Source organism: Mirounga leonina, unplaced genomic scaffold, assembly GCF_011800145.1.
Source record: "Mirounga leonina isolate KUSES-001 unplaced genomic scaffold, KU_Mleo_1.0 Mir_174, whole genome shotgun sequence".
NCBI classification, from domain to species: domain Eukaryota; kingdom Metazoa; phylum Chordata; class Mammalia; order Carnivora; family Phocidae; genus Mirounga; species Mirounga leonina.
The window spans coordinates 11,579,694-11,594,406 of record NW_023270451.1 but is presented as its reverse complement, the minus strand read 5'-3'; the positions used below and the strand labels follow the sequence as shown (position 1 = coordinate 11,594,406).

The 14,713-nt window shown below is 35.1% G+C and overlaps 1 protein-coding gene across 1 annotated transcript in view; it reads left to right on the top strand.

The window, feature by feature from the left end:
• The window catches only part of PCLO (piccolo presynaptic cytomatrix protein), a 392,880-nt gene that overhangs the window by 238,854 nt on the left and 139,313 nt on the right, over positions 1-14,713 (top strand). The window contains exon 7 of the mRNA XM_035020471.1: positions 8,787-10,974. Coding sequence (XP_034876362.1) covers positions 8,787-10,974 — 2,188 coding nt within the window. The remainder of the gene's footprint in view (positions 1-8,786; positions 10,975-14,713) is intronic.

The window sequence follows — 14,713 nt, the reverse complement described above, 5'->3', positions numbered from 1 at the left end:
CAAGACTTTTCTAGATTTTTGTCATCATCTCTAATCATGGCCTCCAACTACATCTTCGTTAATCATGATAAGCTTTCTTTTTTACATCTCTTGATTTTTTTTTCTAAGCAATTATATTGTTTTGTTTTGATTCTCTGTTTTGGGATTCTTTACTCTTGTTTTACAACATATTGATTGAATTAGAATTAAATAACCAGGTTAGAAATTATTTATGGTCTTGAAAGTCAGTTCTTTTTAAATTGTAAGTTGGCCAGACATCATTTCAAATTCTCTATATTTCCATCTGCCCTTGGGGATAATAACTAATCTAGACTCTTTACTCGTTTTAACTCATTTATTCCTTAGACAAACCAATAATATTGAAATATTGAATACTAACCTCTTTTTCCATATAAGAAAACTGAGGCTCAGGGAGTTGAAGCAACCTGCTACTAGTCTCACAGCTAGTAAAAGAGCAGAGCTGGGATTGAAACTCTGAGTGTCTGCCCTGAGAGACAAGCTTTCAGTCACTGTGCTCTACTTCCTCTCAGTCAGGAGGAGTATGGCTGAGACACTGACAAGTCTCCAACTTTGTGACTATTTCTATAGTCAGAGTTAAAGTGATTCTGTTACCAAGCAGAGAACAGCAAAGCTACTTAGGTTTGTGGAGACTGAGTGGTGAGCTAGGCTAACTTAGTATCTACCTGCTTCCAACCAGCTTTGTCTCTCTTGCTTCCATGACTCACATCCGTGGCACAAATATTAATAAACACAAGTCATGGATGGTTAAATATTTGCAACCCTGGATGATAATTAGAAATCCCCAATACCTAGAATGCTTCTTTAGCCTATGACTTTATAAAAAGAAAAAAGAAAAAGAAAAAATTGAGTTCGACTAAGCCTCTTCTCTCAAGTAAAAATTATAAACTGTGAAAGGTAAATTAGGAAAAAAATTATGTGTATGAGCAGTGAATAATAACTTATACAGTTCCTCATAATTTTATTTTTCCTAAGATTGCATATATACTCTCATTCCACTCAGTGAATTCTGAGGAATTCAGTTCTTGATTCTAAAACTTTAAAAATAATTGCAAGTTCTTATGTTACCCATTTATCGTTCTTTCATTAACAAATATGTGCACCCATTTCATAATCAGAAGCCATATCCTGGGGCACCTGGGTGTCTCGGTTAAGTGGCTGCCTTCAGCTCAGGTCATGATCCCAGGGTCCTGGGATTGAGCCCCACATCGGGCTCCCTGCTCAGTGGGGGGTCTGCTTCTCTCTCTCCCTCTGTGTGCTCGCTCTCTGTCTCTCAGATAAATAAATCTTAAAAAAAAGAAGCCATATCCTAACGATCAAGGTTTATGCTCATTTCTGAATTTTAAAATATTTGGATGCAAATTCACAATGAATAAATCTTATGAGTCGGTGAAATATGGTAGAGTGATTCTAAAATTGTGGCTTGTTCCTCCTCACAGACAAATCTCAAGGAATATGGGGAATTGGAGTGCCAAAAGCAGCTGTTTGGCATGTTATTTATTCCCTCTCTCTCACTTTCAATTCTTTTCATTTATTTAATTAAGTTATAGGGTTGTTATGAAGATCAAATTGGACAACTCTGTAAAATATTTATTATGTATTGTTGTATGCATCTGTTAATTAATTAATTTATTTATTTATTTTTTAAAAGATTTTATTTATTTATTTGAGAGAGAGAGAGAGTGAGAGAGCACAAGAGGGGGGAGCGGGAGAAGCAGACTCCCCGCTGAGCAGGGAGCCCGATGCGGGACTCGATCCCGGGACTCCAGGATCATGACCTGAGCCGAAGGCAGTCACTTAACCAACTGAGCCACCCAGGCACCCTGCATCTGTTAATTTAAATAAAGGGAGCCGAAAAATTATAACACAAGGCAGATAAAGACACCAAAGAAATGAATTTGGAAGTAATAAACAGTGAAAGCAGAGGGTCTTAGACAAATATGATCTAATTAATTAGAAATAAGTCTCACATACCTTCTATTATTTTTCTGCTTTTAATATTTAGTAACTGGGAAAAGGGGAGAATTAAGGTCTTTGGATTATTAGTAAGAAAAGGAGAAAAAGGCATTTTGTAAAGAATATGCAGAAGACCTGAAAGTTGTGAATATGCTATTAAATGTTTGGCTAATTTTGTTTATATCAGTTGATTTTTGTTTATTTGTTTCAAGTTTTTTTAAAAAAATTCCAGTTAACATAGAGTGTAATATTAGTTTCAGGAGTAGAATTTAGTGATTCATCACTTACATAAAACACTGTGCTCATCACAACAAGCACCCTCCTTAATACCCATCACCCATTTAGCCCATCCCCCACCCATTTCCCCTCCAACAACCCTTAGTTTGTTCTCTATAGCTACAGTCTTTTTCCTGGTTTGCCTCTCTCTTTTTTTCCCTTATGTTCATCTATTTTGTTTCTTAAATTCCACATGTGAGTGAAATCATTTGTTATTTGTCTTTCTTTGACTGACTTATTTCACTTAGTGTAATACACTCAAGCTCTATTCATGTCTTTGCAAATGGCAAGATTTCATTCTTTTTGATGGCTGAGTAATATTTCATTGTATATATACACCACAGCTTGTTTTTCCATTCACCAGTCAGTGGACATTTGGGCTCTTCCCATAATTTGGCTATTGTTGATAGTGCTGCTATAAACATTGGGGTGCACGTGCCCCTTTGAATCAGTATTTTTGTATCCTTTGGATAAATACCTAATAATGCAATTGCTGGGTCATAGGGTAATTCTATTTTTCACTTTGGGGGAACCTCCATACTGTTTTCTAGAGTAGCCGCACCAGTTTGCATTCCCACCAACAATGGAAGAGGGTTCTCCTTTCTCCATGTCCTCGCCAGAATCTGTTGTTTCCTGTCTTGTTAATTTTAGCCATTCTGACAGGTGTGAGGTGATAGCTATCTCATCATAGTTTTGATTTGTATTTCCCTGGTGATGAGTAATGCTGAGCAGCTTTTCATGTGCCTCTTAGCCATTTGGATGTCTTCTTTGAAAAAATGTCTATTCATGTCTTCTGCCCGTTTCTTAACTGGATTATTTGTCTTTAATTGAGTTTGTCTTTAAAAAAAAAAAAGATCTTATTTATTTATTTGAGACAGAGAGAATGAGAGAGAGAGAGCACATGAGAGTGGGGAGGATCAGAGGGAGAAGCAGGCTCCCCGCCGAGCAGGGAGCCCAATGCGGGACTCGATCCAGGGACTCCAGGATCATGACCCGAGCCGAAGGCAGTTGTTTAGCCAACTGAGCCACCCAGGCGCCCGAATTGAGTTTGTCTTTAATTGTTGAGTTTGATAAGTTATTTATAGATTTTGGATGCTAACCCTTTATCAGATAAGTCATTTGCAAATATCTTCTCCCATTCCAAAGGTTGCCTTTTAGTTTTGCTGATTGTTTCTTTTGCTGTGCAGAAGTTTTTTTTATCTTGATGAAGTCCCAGTAGTTCATTTTTGCTTTGTTTGCCTTATCTCAGGAGATATGTCTAGTAAGAAGTTGCTGATGTCAAAGAGGTCACTTGCCCATTTTCTCCTCCAGGATTTTGATGGTTTCCTGCCTCACATTTAGGTCTCTCATCCATCTTGAATTTATTTCTGTATATGATGTAAGAAAGTGGTCCAGTTTCATTCTTCTGCATGTTGCTGTCCAGTTTTCCCAACACCATTTGTTGAAGAGAGTGTCTTTTTTCCATTAGATACTCTTTATTGCTTTGTTGAAGATTAGTTGACCAGATAGTTGTGAGTCCATTTCTGGGTTCTCTATTCGGTTCCGCTGATCTATAGGTCTTTTTTTTTTTTTTTTTTTTTTTTTTTGCCAGTGCCGTACTGTTTTGATCACTACGGCCTTGTAATATACCTTGAAGTCCAGAACTGTGATGCCTGCAGCTTTGCTTTTCTTTTTCAAGATTACTTTGGCTATTCAGGATCTTTTGTGGTTCCATACAAATTTTAGGATTGTTTGTTCTAACTCTGTGAAAAATGCTGGTGGTATTTTAATAGGGATTGCATAAAATGTGTACTATGCTATGGGTAGTGTAGACATTTTAACAATATTTGTTCTTCCAATCCATGAGCATGAAATGTTTTTCTATTTCTTTGTGTCCTCTTAACTTTCTTTCATAAGCGTTCTATAGTTTTCAGAGTACAGACCTTTTACCTCTTTGGTTGGGTTTATTCTGAGGTATCTATTATTTCCATGTTCTTATTTAAATTCTAGTGAATTAACATATATGGTAAAATTGGTTTCAGATGTAGAATTTAGTGATTCATCACTTACATATAACACCCAGTGCTCCTCACAACAAGTGCCTTCCTTAATACCCATCGCCCATTTTGCCTACCCCCCACCACTTCCCTCCATTAACCCATGGTTTGTTCCTAGGTATCTTATAGTTTTTGGTGCAATTGTAAAATGGTATCGATTCCTTGATTTCTTTTTCTCCTGCTTCATTATTGGTATATAGAAATGCAACAGATTTCTGTACATTGATTTTTATCCTGCAGCTTTACTGAATTTGTGTATCCATTCTAGCAATTTTTTGGTGGAGTCTTTCAGGTTTTCTACATAGAGTGTCATGTCATCTGCAAATAGTGAAAGTTTGACTTCTTCCTTACCAATTTGGATGCCTTTTAATCCTGAGGTTAGGACTTCCAGTACTTTGTTAAATAGTAATGGTCAGAGTGGACATCCTTGTTCTGTTCCTGACCATAGAGGAAAAGCTCTCAGTTTTTCCCCATTGAGGATGATATTAACTGTGAGTCTTTAATATATGGCCTTTATGATGTTGAGGTGTGTTCCCTCCATCCCTACTTTCTTGAGGGTTCTTATCAAGAATGGATGCTGTACTTTGTCATACTCTTTTTCTGCATCAATTGAGAAGATCATATGGTTCTTATCCTTTCTTTTATTAATATGGTGTGTCATGTCGATTAATTGTGAATATTGAGCCACCCTTGCAGCCCAGAAATAAATCCCACTTGATCATGGTGAATGATTCTTTTCATGTACTGTCTGATTAATATAGCTAGTATTCTGTTGAGAATTTTTGTATCTATGTTCATCAGGGATATGAGCCTGTAATTCTCCATTTTAGTGGGGTCTTTGTCTGATTTTGGAATCAAGGTAATTCTGGTCTCAGAGAATGAGTTTGGAAGTTTTCCTTCCATTTCTATTTTTTGGAACAGTTTGAGAAGAATAGGTATTAACTCTTTTTAAAATGTTTGGCAGAATTACCCTGGGAAGCCATCTGTCCCTGAACTTTGGTTTGTCAGGAGATTTTTGATTATTGAATCAATTTCTTCACTGGTTGTGGGTCTGTTCAAATTTTCTATTCCTGTTTCAGTTTTTCCAGTTTATATGTTTCTAGGAATTTATCCATATCTTCCAGCTTGCCTAATTTGTCAGCATATAATTGCTCATAATAATCTCATATTTGTTTGTATTTCTCTGTTGTTGGTTGTAATCTCTCCTCTCTCCTTTGTGATTCTATTTATTTGGGTCCTTTTCCTTTTCTTTTTGCCAAGACTGGCTAGAGGTTTGTCAATTTTATTAATTCTTTCAAAGAACCAGCTCCTGGCTTCATTGACCTGTTCTACTGGGTTTTTTTGTTTGTGTATCATTTATTTCTGCCCTAATCTTTATTATTTCCCTCCTTATGATAGCTTTAGGCTTCATTTGTTGTTCCTCTTCTAGCTCTTTTAGGTGTAAGGTTAGGTTGTGTATTTGAGATTTTTCTTGCTTCTTGAAGTAGGTTTGTATTCTTATATATTTCCCTCTTAGGACTGCTTTTACTGCATCCCAAAGGTTTTGGACTGTCATGTTTTCATTATTATTATTTCCATGTATTTTTAAATTTCTTTTTAATTTCCTGGTTGGCCCATTCATTCTTTAGTAGGATGTTCTTTAACTTCTATGTATTTGTAGTCTTTCCAAATATTTTCTTGTGCTTGACTTCAAGTTTCATAACATTGTGGTTGGAAAATATGCATGGTATGATCTCATTCTTTTTGTACTTGTTGAGGCCTGATTTGTGACTCTATTATGATCTATTCTGGAGAATGTTCTATGTGCACTCAAAAAGAATATATATTCTGCTATAGGATGAAATGTCCTGAATATATCTGTTAAGTCCATCTGGTTCAGTGTGTCATTCAAATCCATTGTTTCCTTGTTGATTTTCTGCTTAGATGATCTATCCATTGGTGTAAGTGGGGTGTTAAAATCTCCTACTATTATTGTATTATTATAAATTAGTTCCTTTATGTTTGTTATTAATTGTTTTATGCACTTGAGTGCTCCCAAGTTGGGGGCATAAATATTTACAATTGTTAGATCTTCTTGTTGGATAGACTCCTTTGTTCTAATATAGTGTCCTTCTTCATCTCTTGTTACAGTCTTTATTATTTTATATATTTTTTAAAGATTTTATTTATTTATTTGAGAGGGGGACGGAGAGGGACAAGCAGACTCCATGCAGAGTGCAGAGCCCAGTGTGGGGCTGGATCCCACAACCCTGAGAGCCAAAACCAAGAGACAGATGCTTAAGTGACTGAGCCACCCGGTGCCCCTACAGTCTTTAGTTTAAAATCTAGTTTGTCTGAGATAAGTATTATTACTCTGGCTTTCTTTTGACATCCATTAGTATGCTAAATTGTTCTCCATCCTCTCACTTTCAATCTACAGGTATCTTTAGGACAAAAATGAGTCTCTTGTAGGCAGCGTATAGATGGGTCTTGTTTTTTTATCCATTCTGACACCCTGTGTCTTTTGATTGGAACATTTAGTCCATTTACATTCAGAGTAATTATTCATAGATATGAATTTAGTGCCATCTTATTGTTTTTCATTTATTCTGGAGATTTTCTCTGTTCCTTTCTAGTCTTTGTCACTTAGTGTTTCCTTCCCACTCAGAGAGATGTTTCCTTTAATATTTCTGTCAGGGCGGGGCGCCTGGGTGGCTCAGTTGGTTAAGCGACTGCCTTCGGCTCAGGTCATGATCCTGGAGTCCCGGGATCGAGTCCCGCATCGGGCTCCCTGCTCGGCAGGGAGTCTGCTTCTCCCTCTGACCCTCTCATGCTCTCTCTGTCTCATTCTCTCTCTCAAATAAATAAAATCTTTAAAAAATATATATATTTCTGGCAGGGCAGGTTTAGTGGTCACAAACTCCTTTAGTTTTTGTTCATCTGGGAAACTGTCTATTGCCGCTTTTAGGATTTTTTCTTTATCGCTGTATTTTGCACATTTAACTACTATATGTCTTGGTGTTGGCCTGCTTTTTAAAATTTTAATGGGAATTCTCTGTGCCTTCCGGATTTGGATGTCTGTTTCCTTTCCCAGATTAGGGAAGTTTTCAGCTGCAATTTTCTCAAATAACCTTCTGTCCCCTTTTCCCTCTCTTCTTCTGGGACTCCTACAATAATGAATGTTAGTATGCTTTAAGGAGTTACTGAATTCCCTAAGTCTATATACATGATCTAATATTTTTCTTTCCCTCTTCTTTTCAGCTTCATTGTTTCTCATAACTTTAGCTTTTATATCACTTACTCATTCCTCTGCTTCTTCCATCCTTGTGATCATTACATCCAGTCTGTTTTGAATCTCAGCTATTGCATTTTCTACTTTGGTCTGATTATTTTTTAGGTCTTTTGTCTCTTTGGTAAGGGACTCCCTGGTATCTTCTATGCTTTTCTCAAGTCCAGCTAGTATCTTTATGACTGTTGTTTTAAATTCTAGATCAGGCAGTTTACTTGTGTCTCTTTCAGTTAGATCCCTGACCATGACCCTTTTCTTGTTCTTTCTTTTGGGATGAATTCCTCCATCTTGGCATTTTGTCTAGGTCTCTGTCTTGTGTTAGGAAATCCTGTCTGTTTACATCAGTTTATTGAAAATAATCTGACACATGTTTTGATATTCTAAAATTGTATGATTCTCAAGATCAGTGATTCTTATAATACAAGTTTATGACAAACCAAATGAAACCTAACATATGTGACATTTCATCAATGATATAACTTAAACGATTAAAAAAAAATTCAGTGGGTTTTTATTGCAGTCAGTTCCCTCTGCTTCATGTATAAGTTGCTAAAACATTAAGAACAACTAAAATTACTAAAGAATAATAAAATTAAAAGAAAACATAAGACCCAATGGTCATGAAAATAATGAAATATTAAATAGAAAATTAGATTACTCTTTTTTGGAGGGGAAAAAAGACTAGAGATTTAAAGTTTTTCTTTCAGAATATTTCATGATTGGAATAGGAATGACAGCCACTCTTGGGTGGGGATGGGGGTGGGGGAAGAAGTGGGAATGAGAAGATAGAAGCAAACAATTGAAATTAACAATGGTAAATGTGCATCTTCAGAAATATAACTTAAATTTTAGACATCTAACACACATACTCTGGGAATACATTTAGCAAATAGTTTTATGTGTACTACACAGGATGAAAAATGGGTTTCTAGAATTCTCTTAAGAGTCTAAAATATAAGCCCATGTAGTAATGAGTTCTGTGCTTGATTTCCAAATTCACTTCTAATGTTACAGAAGTTGTAATAATAAATAACCAACTTGCCAAGAAAGGAAAATTTATGTTTCAGTTAATTGTATCTGTGATAATACTTGAAATAATATATACAAGTTTTGTTTTATTATGTTGTCATGGCTAAAACATACATGAAATCATTTTTATTTAAAATGTAAGTGATAAAGTTTTTAAATCTTTTTTCCCTTCTTAATAAAGTTTTATTTTTTGTGTATTATAGACAAAAGGTTCTCAAACCATGACACCCTCTGGCACCCAGAAAAAAGTTAAGAGAACTCTGCCTAACCCACCCCCTGAGGAGACCTCCACAGGCACTCAGTCAACATACAGCACAGTGGGCACAGTTTCCAGGAGGAGGATCTGCAGAACCAACACAATGGCACGAGCCAAGATTCTCCAGGATATAGACAGAGAGCTTGATCTTGTAGAGAGGGAATCTGCAAAGCTGAGAAAGAAACAAGCAGAACTTGATGAGGAAGAAAAGGAGATTGATGCCAAGTTACGGTACCTGGAAATGGGAATTAACAGGAGGAAGGAGGCATTATTAAAGGAGAGAGAAAAGAGAGAGCGAGCCTACCTCCAGGGAGTAGCTGAGGATCGGGATTACATGTCTGACAGTGAAGTGAGCAGCACCCGACCAACCCGAATAGAAAGTCAGCATGGCATAGAGCGACCAAGAACTGCTCCCCAAACTGAATTCAGCCAGTTTATACCACCGCAAACCCAAACAGAATCTCAACTAGTTCCTCCTACAAGTCCTTATACACAATACCAATATTCTTCCCCAGCTCTTCCTACCCAAGCACCTACCCCATACACCCAACAGTCCCATTTTCAGCAACAGACTTTGTACCATCAGCAAGTTTCACCTTATCAGACTCAACCAACATTTCAGGCTGTTGCAACAATGTCCTTCACACCTCAAGCTCAACCTACACCAACCCCACAACCTTCTTACCAGTTACCATCACAGATGATGGTGATCCAACAAAAGCCACGGCAAACTACATTATATTTGGAGCCCAAGATAACTTCAAACTATGAGGTGATTCGCAACCAACCCCTGATGATAGCACCTGTTTCTACTGATAATACATATGCTGTTTCTCATCTTGGGAGTAAGTACAATAGCTTAGACTTGAGAATAGGATTGGAGGAAAGAAGTAGCATGGCAAGCAGTCCAATATCAAGCATATCTGCAGATTCTTTCTATGCGGATATTGACCATCATACTCCACGAAATTATGTCCTAATTGATGACATTGGAGAGATTACCAAAGGAACAGCAGCACTAAGCACTGCATTTAGCCTTCATGAAAAGGATCTGTCAAAAACAGATCGTCTCCTTCGATCCACTGAAACACGTAGGTCTCAAGAAGTGACGGATTTCCTAGCACCTTTACAGACTTCCTCCCGATTGCATAGTTATGTGAAAGCAGAGGAAGATCCCATGGAAGATCCCTACGAGTTAAAGCTTCTGAAACATCAGATTAAACAAGAATTCCGTAGAGGGGCAGAGAGCTTAGATCACCTTGCTGGTCTTTCCCATTATTACCATGCTGATGTGGGCTATAGACATTTTCCCAAATCAGAAAAGTACAGCATTAGTAGACTCACACTTGAAAAACAAGCAGCAAAACAACTACCAGCAGCCATACTTTATCAAAAGCAATCAAAACATAAGAAGTCACTAATTGATCCTAAAATGTCAAAATTTTCACCCATTCAAGAAAGTAGAGATCTCGAACCTGATTATTCAAGCTATATGACTTCTAGCACTTCATCTCTTGGTGGCATTTCCTCCAGAGCAAGGCTTCTTCAAGATGACATCACTTTTGGCCTCAGAAAAAATATTACAGACCAACAGAAATTTATGGGGTCATCTCTTAGCACAGGGCTGGGCACATTAGGAAATACCCTAAGGTCGGCTTTGCAGGATGAAGCAGATAAGCCGTACAGTAGTGGCAGCAGGTCCAGACCTTCTTCCAGACCTTCTTCTGTCTATGGCCTTGACTTATCAATTAAAAGAGATTCTTCCAGCTCTTCCCTAAGACTGAAAGCTCAAGAGGCTGAAGCTCTAGATGTTTCCTTTAGTCATGCATCACCTTCTGGCAGAACTAAGCCGACCAGCTTACCAATTAGCCAGAGTAGAGGAAGAATACCAATTGTGGCCCAAAATTCTGAAGAAGAAAGTCCACTTAGTCCCGTTGGCCAGCCAATGGGAATGGCCAGGGCTGCAGCTGGACCCCTTCCACCAATATCTGCAGACACCAGGGATCAGTTTGGATCAAGTCACTCATTGCCTGAAGTTCAGCAACACATGAGAGAAGAATCACGAACTCGAGGCTATGACCGTGACATAGCGTTCATCATGGATGACTTCCAACATGCCATGTCAGACAGTGAAGGTAAATTGGGCCTCACACTACCTTGTTACTCTCAAAACTCAAATTCTTGTTTTTCTGCATGTTTAATTTTCCTTCTCCAAGGATGTATTCTACTTTTCTTAGTGCGTCTTTTGCATGTTTACTTCAATTTTATTTCTTGTAAATGGAAATTTGATCTTGTGTATAGATTTCCTAGCATGTTTTTCTTTATTTCTCTTTAGTTTATTCTTTTATTGTTGTTTCTTGATTGCTTGCTTGATTTGTTTGGTGTCCACTTTTCTAAAACCATTATCAAGTAATTGTGTCAATAAAATATGGTCATCCTTTAAATCCATAGTTGGAAAGTTTGTCATTGTATGTTTCTTTTATCTTTTAAAAATGCATTTCTAAATATATTGGTCAGTTTCTTTCAGTTTGTGAAATTATTAATATTTAGAGCCATTAAGTACTATTCTGCTAGACTTTGTAATAGAAAATTATTTATGTTATTTTTGTGATATCATTGTTCATTAATTCAGAGAATGTTCTATTTTTGAGAATCTTTGGCTAAATCCCTGATATTAGTGTAATGTAGAATTTTATAATTCTCCTTAAATAAAGGATTAATATTTTTATTTCTCTCACTATGAATACCATAATTGAAAAGTTTGTGCATTTTGCATTACATACTAGAAAGGTTAGCACTGAATATGATACTGACAACAAATAATCGTGTCAGTACACAGGAAACATTCTTTAGATTTAGAATCAAAAATTTGCTCACTACTTTTGTGAGTTTAACAAGCTGAGCCCTCCTGGTTGGTGTACCCATACAGGCTTTCCCTTGGCTTTGCTTTTTGCATCATCCCATTTTTTTATCCTAAATTGTTTTGTTAGTTTTTCTTTGAATAAATGATTTAAGGCAAGTATATACCTTAATTAAAAACTGGCTTATGATAATTTTGTTGTTGTTGTTGTTGAATCGTATAGAATGATAGGATTTTAGAAAATTATCTACTCTAAATATAATTGTGAAGGCAAGGGAGGAGAGGTAAAAGGTTATATAGAGTCCTTTCCATGCCAGAAGCACTCATGACTTTTGGTCCTCTTTTTTCCCCTCCCTCTATGGTTTACATTTGAATGTAGGTGCGGTTTGAGTCCTGGAAATAAAATATTTCTCATTGAATACAAATATTATTACTTCATGCCTTTGAAGACTACAGAGCACTAAACTAACATGAACAACAGCCCTTTTAAATCTGACATTTTCCCTGAGGAGTCACAGGAAAATAAGTGTTTATGAAAAGAATTTTCTACTTCTATATATAGACACTAATACAATTTTAGAAGTTCAAATCTAGATTTGAATAGGATTAAGATAAGTCACTGGATCTGAAAGTGGACAGATTCCTTTTCTTAGTGAAATCCCAACAGACTTGTTCCTTTCTGATTTATTTTCTTCTCTACAGGCTATTGGATTGACCATTTTTATTGATAATTATTCAATTAATAAAGCACTTCATTTGTATATTTTTTTATTTAGTCAATTGTTTGTATCTCTCTAGTTAAACAAGAGTTAGGATATTATGTGGAAACAGTTTTTTTCTTTTTTCACAATCCACATTTTACACACATTTTATACATATAAAACAATTGCTGCAGAGGAATAAAAAGACTCTTCAATAATCACATTGGTAAAATAACAAGATAAAACAAAAACTTCAACAGGTTTGTTGTATAGCCTAAGGCTGTGTGTGCACATGGAGCATATATTTGAGAGAATTTGACAAATTCATTTATTCATCATGGATGTTTTGTCAACATGGTGTCAGACATTTAGATTTTTCTAGATATTCCAAAATGTGGTATTTATTTACATACAACCATATAAAAATAACCAAATGTTTTATTTCTCATTGATATGTTTGGAAGATGTATACTTCTAATCATTAAGGACTGCATGAAAAACATTGTTTTCATAAAGTAGATGATGACAGATCATGCAACATACAAAATTATGAAACGTATAAAGATTATACCAAAGAAATAAAGTGAAATTTAGTTGAAATTACACAGTTAAACTAAAACATATTTAAAAATTAACCAGATAAGAAACTTAGTCATAAAGAACATACAGATACAGAATTAGACAAAGGACAACTATAACAAATTGAATTATATATGTAATATTATGTGTGTGAATTGTAGTGATTATCTTTTAAAGTTATAGTTTTAAAATGTTACTTTTTTTTTTTTTTTTTTTTTTTTTTTGCTTTTAAATCACCTGAACATACTACTTTTCTTCTGGTAAAGCAATGGCCTACTTTTTTTTTGAAATCTTGGGATTCCTTGGGTTATTAAGGGAAAAAGTAGAAAATATTTTTCCTAATTACATAACTCATTTGTAAACTCATGAAATACAAAGAGTTTTTTAAATAAATTTTTACCAAATATATGCCATATCTGTAATTCAGTGATACAAAGATCACTCTGAGAAGTGTAACATTCCAACAGGCTATTTAGTATTGGGTAGACAAAAACAAATTTAACAGCCTTCAAATTGTTGTGTGCTTTCTTTGAATTCAATTAAACTCTAATTTGTAGATTCTTAGAATATTTTTCATATGTGTTCTATATGACTTTAGTTAATTTTGAAATAGCTCACTTGAGGTAAAGTCTAGATAAGCATAATTTACATTGCTTAGTATTTATGGCCATCATCTTGAAGTCCACAATTTGATATGCATGCATGGTTGGTTAACTACAGAGCAGGAAGCCCTTTTTTGGAGCAGATTTGGAGGAAAACTAAGCTAAAAACATGTTATATTTATTTCTACAAACACAAATATTTTGTTGAAAACATTCTCTCAAAGTATACTCCAAGCCAAAAAAAAAAAAATCAGTATAGTCTCTTTTAAAAAAATTTTCAACCAATTTTTGACACTGAATAGAACTGAACTATTCCTATAACTTTGAATAATGCTTCACCCGAAAATAGCATACTTTTATTTTACATACAAGCTTTCAAGAAAATATCATCAGTTTAAAACAAGGAGATGTTAATCTCCAGGCAATTATTTAAGTTAATTTGGAAAATTTTATAAAATTCAATTTTTAAAGTACAGATCTACCATGGCAGATCAGATAATTGCAGTTATAAATAACTAACATTTATGTCCAATTTGCTATAAATTATGAAGACAGAATACAACTTAAAAGTAGATTCATTCACTCTGGTTGCACTTGATTGATCTATAAACTTTTATGCAAAACATGACAGACATCCTAACTTAATTACTTATTGAGTTATTGTAAGAAATAGTAGACAAAGTATGTAATCAGAAACAAATTGACAGAACTTGGATCAGGTTGAGATTCTGCTTTATTTGTATAGACATAGCCAAGAAAACATGACTTAAAGGATTGTTTCAAGTGCAATTAGCAAAGTTATATATTTAAGTGAAATCATATACTACATAATCCAAGATATGCATTTATTAAAATCAATATAGATTATTTTTTTCATGAGAAATAATAATAAGAATATGTAAGAAGTAAAATAAGATAGTGTTACTATGGTTGGGGATAGTCAGTTAAAGTTTTTAAGAGACCAGTGATTACATTATAAATTTGTTTGGTATTTACTTATCAAATTTCATTACATTAAATATTTTTTCATAAGTTTAGTTTTTTAGTGTCAAATTAAAACTATGAAAAACCATAATATATTATCGTGGAGATTGTGAGTCAAGATTGTATAAATATTAATGAAGTTCAAGGG